The sequence below is a fragment of the Bos grunniens genome, chromosome 20 (genome assembly GCF_055505025.1).
Source record: "Bos grunniens cultivar Pamir isolate PY7600 chromosome 20, Bosgru_T2T1.0, whole genome shotgun sequence".
Taxonomy (NCBI): domain Eukaryota; kingdom Metazoa; phylum Chordata; class Mammalia; order Artiodactyla; family Bovidae; genus Bos; species Bos grunniens.
This window is the reverse complement of record NC_141184.1, coordinates 58,143,670-58,168,222: the sequence shown is the minus strand read 5'-3', so window position 1 is coordinate 58,168,222 and position 24,553 is coordinate 58,143,670. Positions and strand designations below refer to the sequence as shown.

At 41.3% G+C, this 24,553-nt stretch overlaps 1 protein-coding gene and 1 pseudogene across 3 annotated transcripts in view; one reads left to right on the top strand and one right to left on the bottom strand.

The window, feature by feature from the left end:
* The window catches only part of LOC147350458 (interleukin-2 receptor subunit beta pseudogene), a 93,360-nt pseudogene extending 86,438 nt beyond the window's left edge, over window positions 1-6,922 (top strand).
* NLN (neurolysin) overlaps window positions 5,953-24,553 on the bottom strand; it is a 103,493-nt gene continuing 84,892 nt past the window's right edge. For all 3 annotated transcript variants that reach the window (XM_086361966.1, XM_086361965.1, XM_086361967.1), the window contains 4 exons: window positions 21,701-21,887; window positions 21,048-21,176; window positions 19,735-19,871; window positions 5,953-7,873 (listed from right to left, as the gene is read on the bottom strand). In XM_086361966.1, coding sequence (XP_086218092.1) covers window positions 7,739-7,873; window positions 19,735-19,871; window positions 21,048-21,176; window positions 21,701-21,887 — 588 coding nt within the window. In that variant the 3' untranslated portion in view covers window positions 5,953-7,738. The remainder of the gene's footprint in view (window positions 7,874-19,734; window positions 19,872-21,047; window positions 21,177-21,700; window positions 21,888-24,553) is intronic.

The window sequence follows — 24,553 nt, the reverse complement described above, 5'->3', positions numbered from 1 at the left end:
TTCAATAGAATATAGAATACTTTCTATAGAATTCCTCATGTCTTCATCCAAAATTTCCCTCAGTTCAGTTCAGCTCAGTTGCTCAGTTGTGTCCTACTCTTTGAGACCCCCATGGACTGCAGCACACTAGGCCTCCCTGTCCATTACCAACTTCTGGAGCTTGCTCAAACTCATGTCCATTGAGTCGGTGATGCTATCCAACCATCTCATCCTGTTGTCCCCTTCTCCTGCGTTCAATCTGTCCCAGCATCACGGTCTTTTCAAATGAATCAGTTCTCCACATCAGGTGGCCAAAGTATTGGAGTTTCAGCTTCAGCATCAGTCCTTCCAATGAATAATCAGGACTGATTTCCTTTAGGATGGACTGGTTGGATCTCCTTGCAGTCCAAGGGACTCTCAAGAGTCTTCTTCAACACCACAGTTCAAAAGCATCAATTCTTTGGCACTCAGCTTTCTTTATAGTCCAACTCTCTCACATCCATACAAGACTACTGAAAAAATCATAGCCTTGACTAGATGGACCTTTGTTGGCAAAGTAATGTCTCTGTTTTTTGACATGCTGTCTAGGTTGGTCATAACTTTTCTTCCAAGGAGCAAGTGTCTTTGAATTTCATGGCTGCAGTCATCATCTGCCGTGATTTTGGAGCCTAAAAAGATAAGGTCTGTCAATGTTTCCATTGTTTCCCCATTCATTTGCCATGATTTCCCTCAATGTAACATAAATTATTATTCAACTCATTCAGTTTGTTTCAATAGCTAGGAATCCACCTGGTTAACAATTATCCTGTCATATCCTCCATTTTAGCCTTAAAGACTTCAATAAACGTGTCAAGTATCTTGTTGGATTCAAGGAACACGCACCTTTAAAACATTCTAAGCCATACAGTTTCTCTGACAACAAATGCTAATGACATTTTATCATGGCAGTAAAATTTTAGGTGAGCCTTTAAGCTCTATGAAATAAGCAGCTACAATGTCAACCCATATGGGCAGGAACAAAATAGCTTGTAATTTTCCCTTTTCCTTTTTCTTGTGCACACACAGTGGACCTGATGCATTGGGCCTATATTTTATCAGGAAGGGAAACTACAGGGTGAATGCAGTGAAATAAACACTCAAGAATCAGTCATTGGAGTGAGTGTTTGAAGGGCTGTTGTGTTCATTACCCCTACTTTTCCAAAAAAGTTTTTCTACAATATATCCATTAATATAGTTATTGTGGCTCAGTTAACAAAGAATCTGCCTGCAATGCAGGAGACCTGCCTGAGTGCAGGAGACCTGGGTTCAATCCCTGGGGGGAGAAGATCCCTTGGAAAAGGATATGGCAACCCACTCTAGCATTCTTGTCTGAGAAATCCCATGGACAGAGGAGCCTGGATGGGCTACAGTCCATGGGGTCACAAGAGTCAGACACTACTGAGCGATTAAACCACCACTGTGGGTATGTTGGAAGAGGCTACATTAACCTGGGATTTAGATTATATAACCTTTACTTTGATACAGTCGGTACTAGATAAACACTTAGGTGGATTTGTTTCTAGTGGAAATTTCTCCTTTAAAAATAATCTGATCACTCGCCTTCTGAGACGGCCTACATCCATTCTTGAGATATCAAGAAGCTGAGCTTCACCAGGTCCTAAACACAGGGCTCCCTTCCCAGCCCCCACCCGTGGATGTGATGTAGGCTCTGGCTCTGTCCTGCTGTCTGTCCTTCCTCATCCTTCTCTTGTCCCTGGCCATCCGTCGGGCATCTACATCAGTGATGCTTCCAACATCAGTTCAGTTCAGTTTAGTCCCTCAGTCATGTCCGACTCTTTGCAACCCCATGAATTGCAGCACGCCAGGCTTCCCTGTCCATCACCAATTCCGGTAGTTCACTCAAACTCATGTCCATCAAGTCGGTGATGCCATCCAGCCATCTCATCCTCTGTCGTCCCCTTCTCCTCCAGCCCTCAATCTTTCCCAACATCAGGGTCTTTTCCAATGAGTCAGCTCTTCGCATCAGGTGGCCAAAGTATTGGAGTTTCAGCTTCAGCATCAGTCCTTCCAATACTCAGGACTGATTTCCTTTAGGGTAGACTGGTTGGATCTCCTTGCAGTCCAAGGGACTCTTAAGAGTTTTCTCCAACACCACAGTTCAAAAGTATTAATTCTCCTGGGCTGAGCTTTCTTTATAGTCCAACTCTCACATCCATACATGACTACTGAAAAAATCATAGCCTTGACTAGATGGACCTTTGTTGGCAAAGTAATGTCTCTGCTTTTTAATGTGCTGTCTAGGTTGGTCATAACTTTCCTTCCAAGGAGTAAGCATCTTTTAATTTCATGGCTGCAATCACCATCTGCAATGATTTTGGAGCCCAGAAAAATAAAGTCAGCCACTGTTTCCACTGTTTCCCCATCTATTTGCCATGAAGTGATGGGACCAGATGCCATGATCTTAGTTTTCTGAATGTTAAGCGTTAAGCCAACTTTTTCACTCTCATCTTTCACTTTCATCAAGAGACTTTTTAGTTCCTCTTCACTTTCTGCCAGAAGGGTGGTGTCATCTGCATATCTTACGTTATTGATATTTCTCCCGGCAATCTTGATTCCAGCTTGTGCTTCTTCCAGCCCAGCATTTCTCATGATGTACTCTGCATATAAGTTAAATAAGCAGGGTGATAATATACAGCCTTGATGTACTCCTTTTCCTATTTGGAACCAGTCTGTTGTTCCATGTCCAGTTCTAACTGTTGCTTCCTGACCTGCATACAGGTTTCTCAAGAGGCAGGTCAGGTGGTCTGATATTCCCATCTCTTTTAGAATTTTTCACAGTGTATTGTGATCCACACAGTCAAAGGCTTTTGCATAGTCAGTAAAGCAGAAATAGATGTTTTTCTGGAACTCTCTTGCTTTCTCGATGATCCAACAGATGTTGGCCATTTGATCTCTGGTTCCTCTGCCTTTTCTAAAACCAGCTTGAACACCTGGAAGTTCACAGTTCACGTATTGCTGAAGCCTGGTTTGGAGAATTTTGAGCGTTACTTTACTAGTGTGTGAGATGAGTGCAATTGTTGCATAGTTTGAGCAATCTTTGGCATTGCCTTTCTTTGGGATTGGAATGAAAACTGACCTTTTCCAGTCCTGTGGCCCTGCTGAGTTTTCTAAATTTGCTGACATATTGAATGCAGCACATTAACAGCATCATCTTTTAGGATTTGAAATAGCTCAACTGGAACTCCATCACCTCCACTAGCTTTGTTCGTAGTGATGCTTTCTAAGGCCCACTTGACTTCACATTCTAGGAAGTCTGGCTCCTGATGAGTGATCACACTATCGTGATTACCTGGGTCATGAAGATCTTTTTTGTACAGTTCTTCTGTGTAGTCTTGCCACCTATTCTTAATATCTTCTGCTTCTGTTAGGTCCATACCATTTCTGTCCTCTATTGAGCCCATCTTTGCATGAAATGTTCCCTTGGTATCTCTAATTTTCTTGAGGAGATCTCTAGCCTTTCCCATTTTATTGTTTTCCTCTCTTTCTTTGCACTAATCACTAAAGAAGGCTTTCTTATCTCTCCTTGCTATTCTTTGGAACTCTGCATTCAAATGGGTATATCTTTCCTTTTCTCCTTTGCTTTTCACTTCTCTTCTTTTACAGCCTCCTGTAAGGCCTTTGTAAGGCCTCCTCAGACAGCCATTTTGCTTTTTTGCATTTCTTTTTCTTGGGGATGGTCTTGTTCCCTGTCTCCTATAGAATGTCACGAACCTCATTCCATAGTTCATCAGGCACTCTGTCTATCAGATCTAGTCCCTTAAATCTATTTGTCTCTTCCACTGTATAATGGTAAGGGATTTGATTTAGGTCATACCTGAATGGTCTAGTGGTTTTCCCTACTTTCATCACATGCTTCTATAACTTGAGAACCAATGTCTCCTGCATCTGGAGCCACAATGAGGGCCTATGAGCCACCACCTGCTACTTGCAGAACCCTCAGCCTACGAGAGAGGTGCTTTTTCCTACAAAACAATGGAACCACACCTGTGAGCTACAACCAGTGAAGCCGGGCTCCTGGGCATGCAAGCTGGTCCTAGGACATTCTCCAGCAGCTCAGAAATTGACCGCAGTGGATGTCATGAAACTGATGGTGATGTGCTACGAAGGCAGGGAGTGGAGAATGATGACCCAGGATATCAAGCCCTTCGATTACATTCCTCTGATTCTGCCCCACTCCCTCCAAGTTGTCCACATAGAGACCCACAGGTGAAACACAACCTGGACCGTCTCCCGGGTATCCCACTACATTCAAAATGACATGGAGTTCAAGGTCCGGTTAAGGTGCGAGGACCACATCTAGGAGGACGCCCTGCTGCTGACGCTCAGGCAGAACCAGGGATGGATCTCCCTGGAGAATCTCACTCCAGACAGAATATGAGCTTCAGGTGTGGGCCAAGCCCCAGCTAGGCAGCCGTGAGGTTTGGAGCAACTTGAGCCAGCCCCTGGAGAAGGCAATGCCAACCCACTCCAGTGTTCTTGCCTGGAAAATCCCATGGATAGAGGAGCCTGGTAGCAGTCCATGAGGTCGCGAAGAGTCGGACACGACTGAGCGACTTCACTTTCACTTTTCACTTTCATGCATTGGAGAAGAAAATGGCAACTCACTCCAGTGTTCTTGCCTGGAGAATCCCAGGGACGGGGGAGCCTGGTGGGCTGCCATCTATGGGTCGCACAGAGTCGGACACGACTGAAGCGACTTAGCAGCAGCAGCATACATATGTATATGTATATAATTTTTTTCTATTCTTTCCAATATGTTTATCATGGGATATTGAATATGGTTCTCTGTGCTGTATAGCAGGACCTTGTTGTTTATCCATTCTGTATAGAAGAGTTGACATCTGCTAACCCCCATCTCCCACTCTGTTCCCCCCGAACCTCTATCCCTCCCACCCCTGGCAGCCACCAGCCTGTTCTCTATACCCATGATTCTGTTTCATAGATAGACTCGCTTGCATTATACTTTAGATTTCACAACCTAAAAGTGATTAAGTGATATTATTCCCTTGGACTGCAAGGAGATCCGATCAGTCCATCCTAAAGGAGATCAGTCCTGGGTGTTCACTGGAAGGACTGATGTTGAAGCTGAAACTCCAATATTTTGGCCATCTGATGCGAAGAGTTGACTCATTTGAAAAGACTCTGATGCTGGGAAAGATTGAAGGCAGGAGGAGAAGGGGATGACAGAGGATGAGATGGTTGGATAGCATCACCAACTCAATGGACATGAGTTAGCATAAACTCTGGGAGCTGGTGATGGACAGGGAGGCCTGGAGTGCTGTGGTCCATGGGGTTGCAAAGAGTTGGACACGATTGAGTGACTGAATTGAATTGAACTGATATTATTTGGTATTTGTCTTTCTCTTCTTGACTTATTTTGCTTAGTATAATAATCTCTAGCTGCATTCATGCTGATGCAAATGGCATTATTTTTTCTTATTTATAGCTGAATAGTATTCCTGTGCACCCCACTCCAGTACTTTTGCCTGGAAAATCCCATGGACGGAGGAGCCTGGTAGGCTGCAGTCCACGGGGTCTTGAAGAGTTGGACACGACTGAGCGACTTCATTTTCACTTTCATGCATTGGAGAAGGAAACGGCAACCCACTCCAGTGTTCTTGCCTGGAGAATCCCAGGGACGGGGGAGCCTGGTGGGCTGCCGTCTATGGGATCGCACAGAGTCGGACACGACTGAAGTGACTTAGCAGCAGCAGCAGCAGTATTTCTGTGTGTGTGTGTGTGTGTGTGTGTGACATCTTCTTTACCCATTCATCTGTTGGTAGACATTATGTTCTTTGATAGATTTTAAATACCAGATGTGAACCCTAAATAAAAAGAATACCACAGTACTTCCATTTTCTTATACATTTCAGTTTTAACATTAAAGTATAAAAGAAATGTGAATTCATTCTCTTGGATAATAATGTAATTTTATTGTGTGTAGAATATTAGTTTTTCCACATGAAATAAGATTTAAAATGATAAAAGTTATTGTTGTTAAGGAGACACACTGGGCAATAGAAAAAGCTGAAGAGAGTTTTTGCCTGAAACTGGAAAACACAACAGTCTGGGGAAAAAAAAGATATGAAAAAAGTACCATACGTTGCTAAGACCAAAAAAAAAAAAAGAACCAAAACAAAACAAAAACAACAGCTTTAAGGACCGGAGATGATGACACGGGATGAATATGGGGGCGAGAGGGCCAGGCAATTGTCTCAGAAGGGAGGCTGGGATTTCCTGTGATGTTTAGGGTATTTTGCTTGACAATAATAATCTGAATTTTCTTCTGTGTCACTACAGCTCTTGATTTTTCCTGCTGTCTATAATTTGACTATGCAGCATAATATCTTTTTATTTAGCACAAAGTCCATTTGGATTAGAGAATGGAAAGGTTCTAATTTTGTCCCTGGCCGGCAGAGTCATACCTCAGTACATACTGGGAAACAATTAGAAGTCCTATGCAGATGCATACATTCCAAGTTAGTTTTTAATTAAAAAAATTTTTTTATTATCCTATTTTGCTTTCCTCATTGAGTAGACTCCTAGAGGAAAAGTAAGTATATAAGTTTCCTGGTTTGCAAATTCGAATTTAGGCCCACAGGAAAGAGAGCTAAAGAGCTCCAAAGGCTCGCTTAAAATCACCAGATGAAACAAGCCGCAGAGGGGCCTCCTCCCCATGGCTGAGCTGAAGCACACGTAACACTGGAGCGGCCGTCCTCACAGACTCCTGCGCAGAATCCACTCACTTCCTGGGGCTTCTGGACTTTTTATGCTTCAGTTCAGCTCTCTTCCTGCAGCACTTGAGACAGGCCTTTGTGACAATTTACCTGCCACTTCAGGTGAGGAGCAGAGTAAAGGAGGCAAAGACCTTGCTGTTTACTAGAAACCCGAGAAGGGAAAAATAATCTTAGATTTGCTTAGTGTTCTAACTGGTAAACATGACAATCTTATATGCTGAAGTGGAAATGAACCTCTAAGCCAAGATCTCAAATACTCTAACATGAGATTAAAACTCGTAATATATATACATTAGGCCATTTCAGCTAAAACTCATTTTTTGGTACTCTCTGACTGGACATCAGACAGGAAAGACTAAACCAATTTGAAGAACATTAATCAAGTGTGGCGGAAAGCTGGAAATCATGAGGCCTGAAATACAAAGATACATGCATTACTGAGGCATAGTCCCCTGGCCCGGAGGTATGCAGGCAAAGAGGTCACATTTTACTGGGAGATAGAGAGTTAAAGTGGATGCAAGGCTCTGAGAGAATATTTATCAGAGGAACGTGATGATTCATTTATCAGCTGAGAAATCCCAAGTATAAAACTTCGAGATATAAGAAGGATCAAAGTAGATAATGTGTATGATTCAATTAAAAAATTCTTAGCCCTCTTACATTATATTATCTAGATTATAATTGTAAAAAAATCAAATTGGATTCATATGAAACTTTTATAAAAAGAAATCACATCCATTTTTATGAAAGTTTATAGTACAATTATTTTCTAACACATCTTTTCTTAAGTCACAGTATTTAGAATTCCATTTACATCTGTATAATTTTTCAAATTAAAAAACAAAAGGAAGTTAATAGAAATCTACATTTTCATCTGCAAAACTCCCTTCAGTTTCCAGGCCAGTAACACGTGGCAATGTCGCTTGTCCTCCAGACATGGACGGCTCCCAAAGAGCCCCAGTTCACGGAGCAGGCAGGCCTCGGCTCATTAGAAACGCTTTTTGGTTTGGCTCACGTGTCAAGAAATTTTGGAGCATGTCCATGCCGTCCAGAGATCCCCCAGGTTTCAGGATCAGGTTTCTGTATTTCATTCCAACCTAATAAAATAAAGCATGCCTAATAATTCATGGTTATAGCAATTTTCCAAATCTCTAGATGCAAAAGAGAGGAAAAAAAGGGACTTTAGCTTTACTCTGGATGTTCTCCTTCCCCTAGACTACAGCTTTGTAGTATTTATTTACTTTGGTAGCTAAGAGATCTGGAGCTTAGACCTCCGGTCTTCCACACTTCCCTTTATTACTGTCTTGTCTCCTTAGATCCTCAGCAGCATGCTGACAATATGAGCAAATAGACAAACAAAAAATAGCCAAATGGAAGCTTGAACAGTCTTCTATTTGCTACCCCATCTAAAATACGATTTCGAAAGAGTTAGCAAAACAGGAGTTCAATTAGGCTACAAACAGGGATTGTGTGTACCTGGAAACAGTAGCCCAGCTGCTGCTGTCAAAACAGTTTCTGCTATATCTTTATGAAGGCCTCATAAAAAAAACTCTTCTTCCTTATGGGTGGGGGTAAGGCCACAACCCATGTCCCGTGGTGGAAGGTGGATACTTTTGTGGGCTCAACACGAGGAAGGAGGACCTTTGTAAATTTGCTGGGGACAAGGTCTAGAAGTTTAAAGCATACAACAGTTCCTCTGCCTTTATTTACACAAATACACAAGCAGATAAAGTGAAAGAAAACAACTGAAATTCAGTATCGGCATTATTCAATATTTTCACTTCCTTTTCACTGTCCTTTTGAAAGGCAAGACAATTCAATGAAGCTTAAGTCTAAATCTACCTATAAAATAGTTCAGGGTTAATTTGCAAATTTATATCCATTAAATCATTTGAACAGCTACTAATAGCCTCCCTGAGTACATAAATAGCTTGAGAATTTCCAGAAACAAAAGTAACCTCATTTTTGACTTATGACAATGATTCTGCTTGGTACAACCATCAGAGATGTCTAGTCAAACTGTTAAAGAAAATAAAATGTTGATGAAGGAAATCTACCAAGTTAGATACAAAACTACTTAAAGTCCTACAAGGGTCACACACACAAAAAACAACTTTTCAGGTTTTGATTATAAACAGAAATCATCTGAAACTTATTAATGATCTATAAGCACACAGCTAACCTCACAGATGAGTCTTAATCAGGAGTAAACAATTAGTGAAATGAAGTTACTTTCCATAAACTCTAGAGAGCACTGTCCAGTAGAAATATAATGTGAGCCACATGTATAACTTAAAAATTTCTAGAAATCATGTTTAAAAAGAGAAGAAAATAGGTAAAATTCATTTTAATATTTTATTTAAACCAGGAGGTCTATAATATTATCCTTTCAACAAGTATCAATTATTCGGATTTATTTTTTGTGGTATGTCTTCAAAATCTAGTGTGTTTTTTACATTTACAGCAGATCTCAATTCTTCAATAGCACCTGGCCACATTTCAAGAGCTCAGTAGCTACCTGTGGCTACTCTACAGGTCTGAGGCCTAGAATGTAAGAGATCAACACGAGAGGGGCTTGTTGAACAATGTTCTAGTATGACACTGAAGAAGCGGTAGCAACCTTGATGCCTTATTTACAGGTTTTGAATAAATTCTCTTAAAAAGGAGGCACCTGCAATCACTGATAATGGACTTCCTGAAAACCCTGGTAGTGACAGGTTAGAGCTAGGTTTAATTTTCTTGAGAAAGAAAAAAAAAAGATGTGACATTTCTTGTTTGTTCTGGAGCATTTAATTACTGTTTCAATACTGATCTAGATCCTAAAACATGAGTGTAACTAACTAAACCTTACCTAATCCACTGATTTAACACTGGTCAAATTTAGAGACGTTGGGCAATGAAAGAAAGGGAAGGGGTAAGCTGTACTGGGCTCAAGATCTCTGATCTGCTACTTTTTAGAATAATAAAGTCTGTAATAAGAATAGCCATCATTCGCATTTTAGGTTCTAGATCACTATTAAAACAGTAATTAATTGCTGCAACCAAGCATGAAATGACATATCTTTTAAACTGTCATTACCAGGATTTTCAGGAAGTCCATTATTAGTGATTACAGGCCCCTCCTTTTTAAGAAAATTTATTCAAAACTTATAAATAAGGCCAGAAGGTTTCTACCACTTCTTCAGTGTCATACTAGAACACTGTCTAACAAGCCCCTCTAAGGGTCACCTTATGTTCTAGGCCCCATACCTATAGAGTAGCCAACACCACAAGGCAACTCTACACATGGACATCACCAGATGGTTAATAGTGAAATCAGACTGATTATATTCTTTGTAGCCAAGGATGGAGAAGCTCTATACAGTCAGCTAAAACAAGACTGGGAGCTGACTGTGGCTCAGATCATGAACTCCTTATTGCAAAATTCAGATGTAAATTGAAGAACGTAGGGAAAACCACTAGGCCATTCAGGTATGACCTAAATCAAATCCCTTATGATTATACAGTGGAAGTGAAATAGGTTCATGGGACTAGATCTGATAAACAGAGTGCCTAAAGAACTATGGACGGAGGTTCATAACACTATACAAGAGGCAGTGATCAAAACCATCCCCAAGAAACAGAAATGCAAAAAGGCAAAATGGTTGTCTGAGGAGGCCTTCCACATAGCTGAGGAAAGAAGAGAAGCAAAAGGCAAAGGAGAAAAGGAAAGATATACCCATTTGAATGCAGAGCTCCAGAGAATAGCAAGGAGAGATAAGAGAGCCTTTTAAAGTGAACGAGGCAAAGAAATAGAGGAAAACAATAGAATGGGAAAGACTAGAGATCTCTTCAAGAAAATAAAAGATACCAAGGGAACATTTCATGCAAATAAAGGACAGAAATGGTATGAACCTAACAGAAAGAGAAGATATTAGGAAAATGTGGGAAAAATACACAGAAGAACTATACAAAAAAGATCTTAACGAACTGGATAACCATGATGGTGCGATCACACACCTAGAGCCAGCCTCCTGGTGTGAGGTCAAGTGGGCCTTGGAAGCATCAGTACAAACAAAGCTAGTGGAAGTGATGGAATTCCAGCTGAACTAATTCAAACCCTAAAAGACGATGACGTTAAACTACTGCACTCAATATGCCAGCAAATTGGGAAAACTCAGCAGTTGCCACAAGACTGGAAAAGGTCAGTTTTCATTGCCCCAACCAAGGGCAATGCCAAAGAATCTTTAAACTACCACAAGTACATTCGTTTCACATGCTAGCAAAGTAATGCTCAAAATCCTTCAAGCTAGGCATCAAAAGTATGTGAACCGATAATTTTCAGATGTACAAGTTGGATTTAGAAAAGGCAGAGGAACCAGAGATCAAATTGCCAACATCCGTTGGATTAAGAAAAAGCTAGAGAATTCCAGAAAAACATCTACTTCTGCTTCTTTGACTATGATAAAGCCTTTGACTGTGCAGATCACAACAAACTGTGTAAAATTCTTAGAGATAGGAAAACCAGATCACCTTACCTGCCTCCTGGGAAACCTGTATGCAAGTCAAGAAGTAACAGTTAGAACTGGACATGGAACAACAGACTGGTTCCAAATTGGGAAAGGAGTAGGTCAAGCCTGTGTATTGTCACCCTGCTTATTTAACGTCTATGCAGAGTACACCATGCGAAATGCTGGGCTGGATGAAGCACAAGCTGGAATCAAGACTATTATATTATATTAATAACCTCAGATATGCAGATGATACCACACTTATAGAAGAAAGCAAAGAGGAATTAAAGAGCTTCTTAATGAAGGTGAAATAGGAGAATGAAAAAAACAACATTCAAAAAACAAGGATCATGGCATCCGATCCCATCACTTCATGGCAAATAGATGGGGAAACAATGCAAATGGTGACAGACTATTTTCTTGGGCTCCAAAATCACTTCAGATGGTGACTGCAATCATGAAATTAAAAGATGTTTGCTCCTTGGAAGAAAAGAAATGATCAACCTAGACAGTGTATTAAAAAGGAGAGACATTACTTTGCCTATAAATGCTTGTATGGTCAAAGCTATGGTTTTCCAGTAGTCATGTACAGATGTGAGAGCTGAAAAATTAAAAAGGCTGAGTACCAAAGAATTGATGCCTTTGAACTGTGGTACTAGAGAAGACTCCTGAGAGTCCCCTGGACAGCAAAGAGATCAAACCAATCAATCCTAAAGGAAATCAACCCTGAATATTCACTGGAAGAACTGATGATGAAGCTGAAGCTCCAAAACTTTAGCTACCTGATGCGAGGAACTGACTCACTGGAAAAGAACCAGATGCTGGGAAAGACTGAAGGCAGGAGGAGAAGGGAACGACAGAGGATGAGGTGGTTGGATGGCATCACCAACTCAAAGGACGTGAGTCTGAGCAAACTCTGGGAGACAGTGAAGGACAGGGAAGCCTGGTGTGCTGCAGTCCATGGGGTCACAAAGCGTTGGACACAACTGAGCAACTGAACAACAGCAAATCAGTAGGTGGGGTGGTGTGGGGGAAGGAAGGGCTGTTCTCCCTGGGTGAAGCAGTATAGGAACTTAGAAAATGTTAATTAAATTGATCTGAACATAAAAATAATTTAAGCCATTTATTATGGAAAAATTTTCAATACATACTAATAGTTGAGACCAGAGTACAGTCAACCCTCTTGAACCTATCATGCAGCCTCAATTATTAGTATTTACCTGCAGAAATTCTTCATGCTCAAGATCTGAGAGTCTTTTAAAAAGGCGTATTTTATTGCACAACTATAGGAAAAATAATGAAAATTTGAAGTTAAAAAAATCGCCAAAATGTGGACATCTGCCAGAATATTCTTGTTTTGCACTGAGAACTGTAACTATGGACAGTGAAGAACAGCGAGGTTTAGAGGGGCTGCGCGCTGCTCTGAAGAGCCGGTTCTCATCTCCCTTGCTGGTAAAGTCACTGTACAGCTGGGCACTGTTTATAGTCTCACAGTACGTGGCTCAGAACAGCACAGGTCCTCCCCTGCTTACAGCTCCACACAACTTGATTCAATTTCCTGAATTACAGAGCAATGGTCTCTTAATAGTTTCATTTCCCTGGCAATGAAGTTTGGAGAAGAGTTTAAGAGTCATTTTGGTAATAGGATCTTGCTTTTCTTTAAAACAAAACAAAACAAAACAAAACAAAAAAACAGTTAAGTGAATTTGTGTGTTAGGAAGGTATTGGTTCCCTGGGTGAGAGAAGGCTGTCTGGGAGACAAATGCTACAGGTGGACAGAGTCTGTGGTGTGAGTGGTTGTCCTCTGTTTATATAATGGAGGAACCATAACTGTGAGCAAAGCAGGAAGAGAAGCTCTAAGACAACCACTAGAAACGTCCATGCTTGAAAACCCGTGCAGGAGGGTCTGTATAGAGTAAGTGCTCCTGTTAGTCATTCAGGGAAGGGAAAATTATCATCGGTCACACCTCTGTGGTTTTTGCTTCTGGAAGGTTAACATGTATCTTTTGGCAACTGTGTAAATCCTCTGTAATACTGATGGTTTCTTTCTTTTTTAAAAAATATGTTCAGATTTCTTTATTTTTGTCTGCTCCCCACAGCATGCAGGATCTTAGTTTCCCAAGCAGGGATCGAACCTGTGTCCCCTGCAGTAGAAGCACAGAGTCTTAACCACTGGACCACCAGGCAAATCCTCAACACTGATGTTTTTTAAAGCAAGATCAGGAATTTGGAATCAGGCCCAGGTTAAAATCTTGGCTTCATCCTCAGCTATGTGGCCTTGGGCCTTAGTTCCCTTATCTGTAAGGTGGGAATATGCCTACCTCCCTCAGTATATGAGGAATCTGAGTGATGGTTTTAGCACCTTTCCTGCTCCCTAGAATCCTTCCTGCTAGATCGTGGTATTCAACAAACCTGAGTCGTCATCTACCTCTCCTTTCATTTTCTTTCTCATACTATCCCTAAGTTCAGTTACTCATATATAGTCAGGGAAACAGATGTGTTCCTGTTTCAGCATTTCCTTAAAATTAGTTCTGTCTCCTAATAAAGCTAGAAAAAAGCACAAGAGACTTCATTTCCACTATTAGTATAAAACACTATACTAAGTATACTAGTATTCTATAGTGTATACTTAGTATACAACAGTATACTAAGTGGACTTCCCAGGTGATGCAGTGGTAAAGAATCTGCCTGCCAATGCAGGAGACACAAGAGAGGGGTTTCAATTCCTGGGTCAGGAAGGCCCCTTGGAGTAGGAAATGGGAATTCATTCCAGTATTCTTACTCGAAAAATTCCATGGACAGAGGAGCCTGGGGGGTTACAGTCCATGGGGTCACAAAGAGTCAGACATGACTGAGTCTGACTCAGGAATACTAAGTAGGAGAGACAAGGCACTTACTTTATGCAATAATCTTGAATTAGCTGCTCAACCATGTCTGACTCTTTGTGACCCCGTGGACTGTGGCCTGCCAGGCTCCTCTGTCCATGGAATTCTCCAGACAAGAATACTGGAGTGGGAAGCTATTCCCTTCTCCAGGGGATCTTCCTGACCCAAGGATGGAACCCGGATTTCCTTCATTGTAGGCAGATTCTTTACCATCTGAGCCACCGAGGGAAGCCCTTATGTGTGTGTTAGTCGCTCAGTTGTGTCCGACTCCTTGTGACCCCATGGACTGTAGCCCGCCAGGTTCCTCTGTCCGTGGGATTCTCCAGGCAAGAATACTGCAGTGGGTAGCCATGCCCTTTCCCTTTCTTTGAGTACTCATAATTATCTGAGTGAAGGACACCCATCGTTTACGAGAACACATAAATGGGAAGCAGTCTGGGTCTCGTGCCACCTCTGGCTTCTCTGCAGGAGCACACGCAAGCTCCCCCGGCCTTCCAACCCTCCCTTCCTCCTGCTTCCTGTGACTGTGTCTAGGCAGTAGAGCCCGGTGTCCCCTCCTGCTCTGAGTAGCAGGCATCAGGCAGAGAGCATCTGCCCAAGGACAAGCGATGACAGCCAGGCGCCTAACAGGCTCACCAGTCCGCTTTACACTGGATATTGAAACCTGTCCTTCCATAGCTCATCTGTATACTTCTTCCCCACAGCACTTCCTTTGTTATCTATGAGTGAGGGTGCGGAGGTTATGAGTGGGAAAAAGAATACCTTTGACGACAAACAGGAAGGAGGGAGAAGGTGAAAGACTGGTGTTGCTAGTCAGAGAGAACAGCGTCGGAATCGCCCCTTGACTCCAAGAGGTCATCAGGAAAACTTCAGCGAAGTTTCAATTTGTGAGGAGGGATGAGTAAATATTTATGGGGAGGGAGGAGATCTGGAGAAAAAAAGGGCAGCCTGGCCAGTCCCGTGTATTAGGGGAACAGATGAGAGGAAGCAGGTCGGGGAGCTGCCAGTTGGGTCCAGCAATGTAAGTATTTCGATACAGAGGATGAACACCAAGATGAATAAAACAGTTCCTATTACAAAAGCCTCATAATCCAGAAGGTGAGATAAAGAAATAGATAATTAGCAAGGCAGATGACTAGAGTTCTAACAGAAACACAAAGAAGGGCTGGAGGAACACAAAAAGGAAGAAAAACTGCTTCCAGCTGGTTGGAATTCAAGGCTTAGAAGGTCTGGCGTTGTAAATATTCAAGAAGTAGGTTGGACATCAACCCCATTTCCTTCCTTTTTCCCTTAAATCAGGCAGAATTTAATGCTGTTAGAAAAAGTTGAAGTGTAAGAAAAATTAGCTTTGGGGTGGTAGGTCAGAGAAGCTGAAATTTAATCCATTTGTAAGGCCCATCAGGAGAGGAAATTTCATGTTCTCTCTTAGCAACGCATTTAAGCAGAAATTGGGCCTAGGCCCTGGAATACTTAGTTTTATAATACACTTTATCACGTAATTTTCCTCTTTAGTTTTTTAGCTGTATCACACGGCATGTGGGATCTCAGTTCCCATCTGATCAGGGACCAAATCTGTGCCCCCTGCAGTGGAAGCATGGAGTCTTAACCACTGGACCACCAGGCAAGTCCCCGTCACGTAATTCTTCTTCCTGTTTAGCCAAGATTCTTTGTATGTTTCTCTGTCCATTATTGTATGTAAGATCTAGGTGCTTCCTTATGGCACTGTGGACAGTTATACTTCACTATCTTTGACTTTCTCAGTATTCATTTCTGCATGTGATACTTGGCTATAATCTTCTTCACTAATGGAAAAAAACAAAGCTTAGCAATTACTCTAAATGCAGAAGAGGAGGAACATAATTCTAGCTTAACAATGTAATTGCCTTTGAATCTGCATGTCTATTACTTTTTAGGAAATTTTCCCACAATGAAGTTGCATTATAAAAAGAAATGGCCCTTGTTAAAATGCCCTCATTCTTTCAACCCTACGATTAGCTGCTGGATTTTGAAACCACGTTTCGGAACCTTAAAGGGATCCTGAAAGAGCTCCTAGAGTTTGCTGGGAAACTGTTACTCCCAAGTAGCTCCCTTCCATAGTTATTCAAGAGATGAGTTGAAAAAGTAAAAGTTAAGATACTGTTATATTTAACAAACTATACAGTTAAGATGAAGATCATAGAAAATTAGAGATAAAACCAGAGGTAGCGAACTTTCAGGCTATTTCAGCTAAGGAGCCAGTTCTAAACCTTTGATAGAGGCTATCAAACAACAGTACTATAAAATATTTTGCTGCTAACACGTAGGGCACAGAAGACTGCAGGCTTATATTCGACCCCTCCTACTACTGTTTTCCCAGTAAGTTGCACACTTTCTGTGGTTCTGCTTGTTGAAATCTAAAATGGTTCTCAGACCCCAGGCTTTGCAGGATGCTAAGAGGTTACAGAGGTGAGGCCTGGAGATGTTCTTCTGTTGATACTAATGACCATGAACAATAATGTCAACAATACGTGATCTTTCAGCTCCCAGCCTCTCTAGAGCTTGGGGACTAAGAAAAGCAGGTACTGACTCCTTGAAGCATTTCTCAAAATGCTCCAAATATATGTACTGGGGAGGGTGAGGGGTCTTGAGACAACAGGACTGTATGATATATTGTGCCTGCTCTGATTCCCACAGCTTCAGATCAAATTCAGTACTTCTTCATAGCACAAAAATTCTTTCCCTTCAATGACATAGTTGTAATAATGACAGAAGCTTCTGTAGAACAGGATTGTTATTCCAAAGTGTTAGTTTTTAAATAAATGGATATCTGAATTGAAGAGTGTGAGGGTGCGTGTAGTGGATTCTTCTTGGCCTCTGGAGCCGGACTCACTATTGCTGTGACAGCAGAGGAGCAGGAAACGACATGATGTTCCAGAGTATTTAACAGGAAGGAGAAAAGAAGGGATTAAGGCCAACTTCCTGGCATAAGATGAGTAATAATACATTGCACAGCGGAATCTAGAATTTCAGTCCAACTTAAAACAGGTTTTGACACCACAAGGCAACTCCAGGTTGTATGGGATCTTGCTTCCTCCACGTTCAACCCTGCCCTTTTGTCTGAATTAAGAGCAGTCAGGCTGCCTGCCAAGCAGTGAAGCCTGAGAAGAAAGGAGGCACACAGACGCATGATGGCAGGGATCCCTCCTGCCGGAACCGCGAGTTCCTTGGGATCCACTGGAATCAGTACTTTGGCTGTTACTGTGACAGCTGGAAGAGGAGAGGAGGCAGTGGAGGCTCCTGAAGGTGTGGTCAAGTGAGTGGAGCAGAGATGAAAGAGGTGATGTAGTACTTGCGCCAGGAAGCCTCGCCAATGACTTAGGAGCCAGTGGAGGTCACAATTGTACGCTTACATACCTGGACCTTGTGTCTCTTTAAACACGGTTTTCTGATTTCTACAATAATCCATGCTCTATGTAAAAATAAGGAAAGCTCTATAGAAAGTACAGGAAAATACTGAACAATCATAAACTTACCAAAGATAATAACTGACAATATTTTGATGTACTTTTTTCTAAATGCATATTTTAAAATCAGAATTCACATTCTATGGTACAAAATAGTTTATAACCTGATCTTGTTATTCTGTAAGATAATTATATTAAACATTCCAGACACAAGAAAAAGCTTATTGAGACTGTTTATTCCATGCCCAAGTTCACTCTTCTGTTCAGAGGATGGAAAGATCACTTCTGGTTTCAGTGATCTGGAAGACTTCATAAATGAGTGGCCGTTTGAATAGGGCCTTTATGAACGGCAGAGTTCTGGAGAGGCACAGACAAGGAAGGCATAGATTTTAGGTGGAAGAAGTAGAATGAATAAATTTGTGAAGGAGGAAAGACCCAAGGGAATACAGAAATCTGGCTGCCAGGCTGAGAGTTCTGGAAAGTACAGATGGGATCTGTTTGCTTAGCTAAGGGCTGTGACAAAGACAGGAATACCGAGAAGCAGGAATAAAACAAGACAAAAGGTAGATGAGGGCCTTTGAGAGTTGGCGACTGGATCATCAGTGGTTACTCTGGAGGGGAGGGTAACAACTTTCCATTTCAGTTGGTGGAGGCAAAAGCCTGGAAGCAGAGGTGTGCAGAAACTGTTTCTTACACCAAGACAGTAGGCTGTGAAAGCAAGAACGACTGAGTGGTAGCACTGAGATTATCAGTCAGTGGTAAGTTTTTTTCCTGAGATGGTAAACCAGTGAGTCTTAGTATCACAGACCCATCTTCTGAGACTGGAGGGAAGAAGTTAAATATTGAAGATGAAGGTACTCACTTTCAATGGTCTTAATGTCCTTAGTAGTGAGGACAGAGCATCTGCTGAAAGGGAGACAGGTGGTGGGGACCCCAATTACAGAAGTGAGCAGGACTGTGAAGTTACACTGGGGGTCCAGACAGCTGGACTCTGCAGCGGGGCATCATGTGGAGCCTCAGGATATTCTGCAGAAGGGGAATCTGAACCCCAAGGGTACCATCTCTAAATGAGATGGTAGAGGAATCCAGGGCTGGATACTGGCTGAAGGTCATGCAGAAGTCAGGGTATTTATGAGAACAAGCCAGTGACTGACTGTTCTTTAAGTGGAGTTGCCAGGGGATGGAAGGAGACTTGCAGGGACCTAATAGCCTGGGTAGGATGGATGGACGATGAAGGGATTGGAAAGGCTAGGGAATAGGATGTAGGTACTCTGGAGGTGGTGTGTTGGGGGTGAAGGCTGGCGAGAAGGGATGGTGGTCTACATCACACCCGTTATTCAGTGCTCATGTGTAAGGTAGTATGCAATCCAGAAACACAAAGTTTTGAGAATAAGTCAGTTGAAATACACACAGAGAATCTGATTTTGACACTTTGCTCTTCTAATTTCTGCATCAAACAGAATGAAAAACACACTGGAATATTATCAGGCCTGGAAATAACCTGACAGCTGAGTCTTCAACAAGAACGGAGACAGAGGGACTGTAACTCAGGAAGGTTTGGCTGGCAGCCACCTGGCAGTCAAGTCGCTGCACACGGGAAGGAACGGCTCAGGTTAATGAGGCAGCTTAAATTACTCAAAGGCATTTAGGTTACAAACTCTGTGTTGTAGGTGGCGTGTACCAATCACAGAAAAAAGGCTGACTTCCACAGAAAATGTATAATGAAAGTATGTAGAGTGTATCAAAATGTAGGCAGATCATTTATATCAGGAAGGAGTTTACTTTCTTTCCCAACCTATAAAACGAAAACACTGTACGGCACATGTCAAAACTAGCAGCTATAAATGCTCAGATGCATAAACAAAGCTTTGAATTTTAATTATGCAATATAATGGAATGCTAGTAAGCAAGAAAATACAGTAGGCTTTTTTTTTTTCAAACTTACAGAATTAATCACCTACAGAAAGCAAATGTATGATGTGTGATGATGTGAGAAGATGCTAGACTTTTAAAGTTAAAAGTTGTTACCAGATCTCTTACTCTCAAAATCTAGGTGTAAAAAATATTTTACACTAGGAGTTAAGGGGGACAGGACAAGTATAGAAGTAATAAAAGGAGGGGAAAAAAAACAATACAATACCTCAGGATTCATTATCCCTTCTTTTTTAAAACAGCTGTAAAACATGTCCATGGAAAACACTTCACTCCAAAGATATCCATAATATTGGCCATCATACCCCCCAGCCAAATGTCCAAAAGTTGCTGGCATATTTGTGCCTTTAAAAAAAAGATACATTTCAAACAATGTGATGTCAGATGTTAAATATCAGGTTCTCAGCTAGCTAAGGCTTCCCTATGGGGAGTCCAGCTGTGGGAGGGGACAGTGCCAGGTCCTTGATCTAGTCACCTCTAGCACTCCCAGGGCTTATGGGTGTCCTTGGCCAAGATGTTTACAAACTTCTCTCCTATGACAGCTCCACCTCAGAGCTGGTTTCGGCCCTACGCTCTGGAATGCCTAACATAGTTTCAGAGGCTTCGTCCACACCCAACAGACAACTCAGTCCTTTCTTGTCCCTTAGACACATATGTCTCTTATATATATTCTAATAATATTGAGCCTTCTTTTTGTCACACCCATTTATATCTAAAATGGGTCAGAATGGTACTTGAGGTTCATAATTACTGAAAAAGAACTCTTTACCTGAAAAGCTATAAAAAGGTCTTGCCAATTCAATCTACCTCCAGGGCTACTTTACAGAAAGGATTCTGTCAAAGAGGCCTGAGGCCCAAAGTTGCTGTTCATGTACTAGATCACAAAAGGAAGAGAGGGGCCTGGGCCTTTATTATCACTAGAAATGTGACTGACTCAATTAGACAACAGTTTCTTTGATTGAAAAAAGTCACCTTTCCAGCTGTGTTTACATGCACAGCTACATGGTTGCTTGAAGTCAATAAATACAAATGTAACGTGTATGTCTGACCATCTCTCACCCACTCACACGATTCTCATAAATCATATCAGGTTAGAGAGTCAAACTGCCTGAACTGACCTCGGAAGCAGAATCAGACACAAGGTAGAAGTTTGTGCCTTTCTCTAAATGTCCCTCCTGCCAGTGTCTGACTGCAATCCTACAGAAGTCTCAGGGCACACAGGGAGGGCGGGGCCAGGCCATGTTGCCAAACTGAATGGCTTTCTCTGCTCTGGGTGGAGGCCAATTGCTCACGCCTGATTACACTAAAATGCTGCAGAGCTGGAGCCGCCTTCAAGCACATTTGGATAGGATAACTCATAAGGACAAAAGTATGCTTATCTGAAAGTCATGGCCTGGTTTCAGAAATCAGAAATAAATTACATTAGGTACTCTGCCTGACACCCTCTGCCTTCTCTAGCAGTGTGAAGTATGCCCCGTGCTTCCCAGGAAGGAGGAGCCTGCGATAAGTATACGTACATACCTGGAGTGGCTGCAACACCTAAGATTTCTGTGCAGTATTTGGCATATTCACTTGCAGCATCCAGCGCAGTGTTGGTGTGGAGAGACTGATCAACTTTGCTCAAAACAATCTGGCGTAAGGTCAGGAGACCTAATAACATAAGAATGTTTGTGCATGTTTGGGAGAAGAGAGAACTACATGTTCTAATATCACAAGATCAGAGATTTCATAAACGGATTCTAACAGTGTTCATTATAAGGTCGGAGCAAGACACCTCATTCTATTTAAGATTTAAAAGGAGATGCATCTTTTTTTCTTGGATAGAATTCCAGTGTTCAGTATTCCAACATGCTTAGTGGCTTTCCCACCTCATGTTAACACTCTGGGGTGCTATCATTACAAAAGAGGAAATAAGTTCTATAGAAGAAGATGCCAGCAGGCCCCTTGCCTTCTGGGATGGCCTACACTCTGTCTGTGGAGTGTGTTTTTCTCTCGGCTTTTCTCACTTTCTGACATGACCCCAGGCCCCAGAGCCGCTCTTGCTTTTTCAAACGGTCCACATTCTATCTATGGAAACTGTATTTCTCTAAATAAATCCACTTCTTACCTAAAAAAGATGCCACCAATTCTCCATGAAGCAATTCTAATTTATTTTCTAAAATGGTAAGTCATACCTGTGTTGACCAGTCTAGAAGCAACAAGCTTTTCAAGCAGATCATCTGTAATAGGGCTTCCATGTCTATAATGCTTCGACAGCCTTCGGAGGGAATCAGCGTCCCACACCCAGTTCTCAAGCATTTGTGACGGCACCTCTACGAAGTCAGTTTCCACGTTTGTTCCGCTGAATCGTGCAAAGTCGGTCTAGAAAGTAAACATAAAAATCTTTTTTAAAAAGCAGTGAATGAAAATTACATATATGATGATTTATAATCGACTCACTAAAACTTAAGTTAGAATCAAGAGTCAACTGCCTCTTTAAATGAAGGTTAAGATAACCTCAAATTTAAATGAAAGTAAAACAAGTAGCCAAGCAGCCTGGAAAACAGTCCCCAAATATCTACATTAAAATAATATTTCATTCTTCTGAATCACAGACACACTTGAAATAATCATCTGGAAATCATAACTGAAAAAAATTAGTTTAAGTTAAAAGAAACCTTAAGCTTTGAAAGTAAAAATATTTTAAAAGAATTTCCCAGGAACATCCCTGGTGGTCCAGTGGTTTAGGACTCAATGCTTTTACTACCAAGGGCGAAGGTTTAATCTCTGGTTGGGGAAACAAAGATTATGCAAACTGAGCAGTGTGGCCAGAAAAAAAAGCGTTTCCCATTAAAACTGAAGAGATTCATAATCTAAGACAATCTCTCCCTAGTTCCCCTTGCTATTTGCATATTTTTGTTTACTCAGTACACGCCTTTCTGGAGTATTTATCAATCTAACTACTCAAGTTTTCATCAAAATCAGTTAAGGAGTGAAATTACAACATTATAGACTGATATCCCTTTCAGGTGTATGATATCTTGTGCTTTAAGCTTTAGACAAGTGTTTCTAAAACAACCATATTGTAGAAAGCCCGAGCTGTAGCTCTCAGATTGGGTAGAAGACGTTACCTTAAAACAAGAAGCCTCTACAGTAGGAGTTAGCATTGTATAATAATTGGTAAGTGAGGTGAGTTTAATGCAGCTATAAGAAAAGAGAAACAAAGGATATACTCAGAAGTTAAAGTACCCCTTGTAAAAATAAAGGACTTATTCTGAGTTAAGTGTTAAAAAAAAAAAGTTTTCTTTAAAAAAGGAAAGTTTAGTAAATTGTTGAATCAGATGTCAGGAAAGCTCTTAACCAGAAAGATGGGAATTCACTAGACAGGCTGGTGTTTTTCAGCCTTGACATCATCCAGAGAACTCACGTAAAATTGCTGTTGGCAGAGGAATACTTAGCATTTACCCAGCTGGGTCAGATGCAGAATGGGGGTGATTCTGCTGCCTTCCCCTGAACGTCTGTCCTGCTTCCCTCTTTAGATGCTTCGCATCCCAGTCTTCTCTCCCTGACTTCATCATCCCCAGGGCTCTAAATGGAAGGAAGGGAGAGGATGGGGCGTCACCAGTGGAGGAGGCAGCAGATGGGCCATTCTGCTTTTGGCCCAGGGCAGAGGCACAGATGTCAATGCCATCTCACATTCGGCCTCCCTCTCTTTATGCAAAAAAATGTTTTGCTTGACTTCCTATTATGACTGTGCTGATTCTAGATATGAAGAGCCACAAATACTGACGCGCCAAGGGAAACTAAACTCACTGGGCGATGGAACTGGGTAACCTCTGTGTGAGGACATTCTAGTAAAAATTCTTACAGGGAAAAAGTCAAGGGCTCTAGAAAAACTGAATGTGTTTGCCTCTTTCTTGTATATAATCTTCTAAAAATAACTACAGCCTACACTATAGAGAAAATAATTGTATACAATAATTATAATAGCCAACATCTATTGAGACTTTACTATGTTAGGTATTTTGCTAGGCTTTTTCATGGATTATCTGATTTAACTTCCAAAACGATTGTATAATAATCACAATCTCCATTTATGGGATGAGGAAATTGAGGCATACTGAGATTAATGGTAGAACCTGGATATTAAACCAGGTGGTCTGAGTCAGAACCCCAACTTCAATCATGGATACTATAATACCTCTCTCTGTTACAGAAAAAAAAGTTAAATTTATGATTTTACAAAATGGTGAAATCATTTTGGATCTAGTCTTATATCAAACTTGCCTTTATGTGAAGAGTAAAAGTGAAGTGTTAGTGTACTTGCTTAAAAACCTGATTTCCTCTAAGTACTGGAAGATTTTCCAAAGATCAAACGTGACATTGAAGTGTAAAGGCCAGCCTTTGTAACCATCTATCCTGGATTTGGGATTCTGTAATACTAACCGCATAACTTGCTAAAGATGGTATCTATACCTGCAAAATAAGTACTAACAGAAAATTAGGACAAAATTACACCATCAACTATTACTATACAGTATTTTGACTAAAAAATAAATAAATTTTGTACAGCCTGCATGTGTGAACATTTTTTGGTTAGTATTTGCTGGGGAGAGGGCAAATCCACCCCAAACAACAATAAAATGTATGTGTTAGTGGCAGTGCTCCAGAATGCAGAAAAACATGAACAAATGAGTAAGTCATGAGTTAAAATTGAAGAGAAGTAACACTAGCTCCGTCACGCAGAGTAGAGAAGAGAGGGCTTATTCTCTCTGAAGCCATCCTGTAGCTGGGGAAAGACCACAGCCCATGAATGAACAGATCAACAATGTCTTCTAAAGAACAAAAGGAAATGTTTGCTAGGAGTAAAAGCTAAAAATAACTCTACTGCTTACTAATTTCCTGAAAGTCATGCCGTTTCTCTGTGTGCCCTTTGGGCAAGATCATTTAAATATTTTTCAAATGAGGAGGACAAAGAACTTATAACATTCAAAAGCTCAATTTCCCCGCAAATAGCTAAATTTGAAAAGGAAAGGAACCCACGGTCA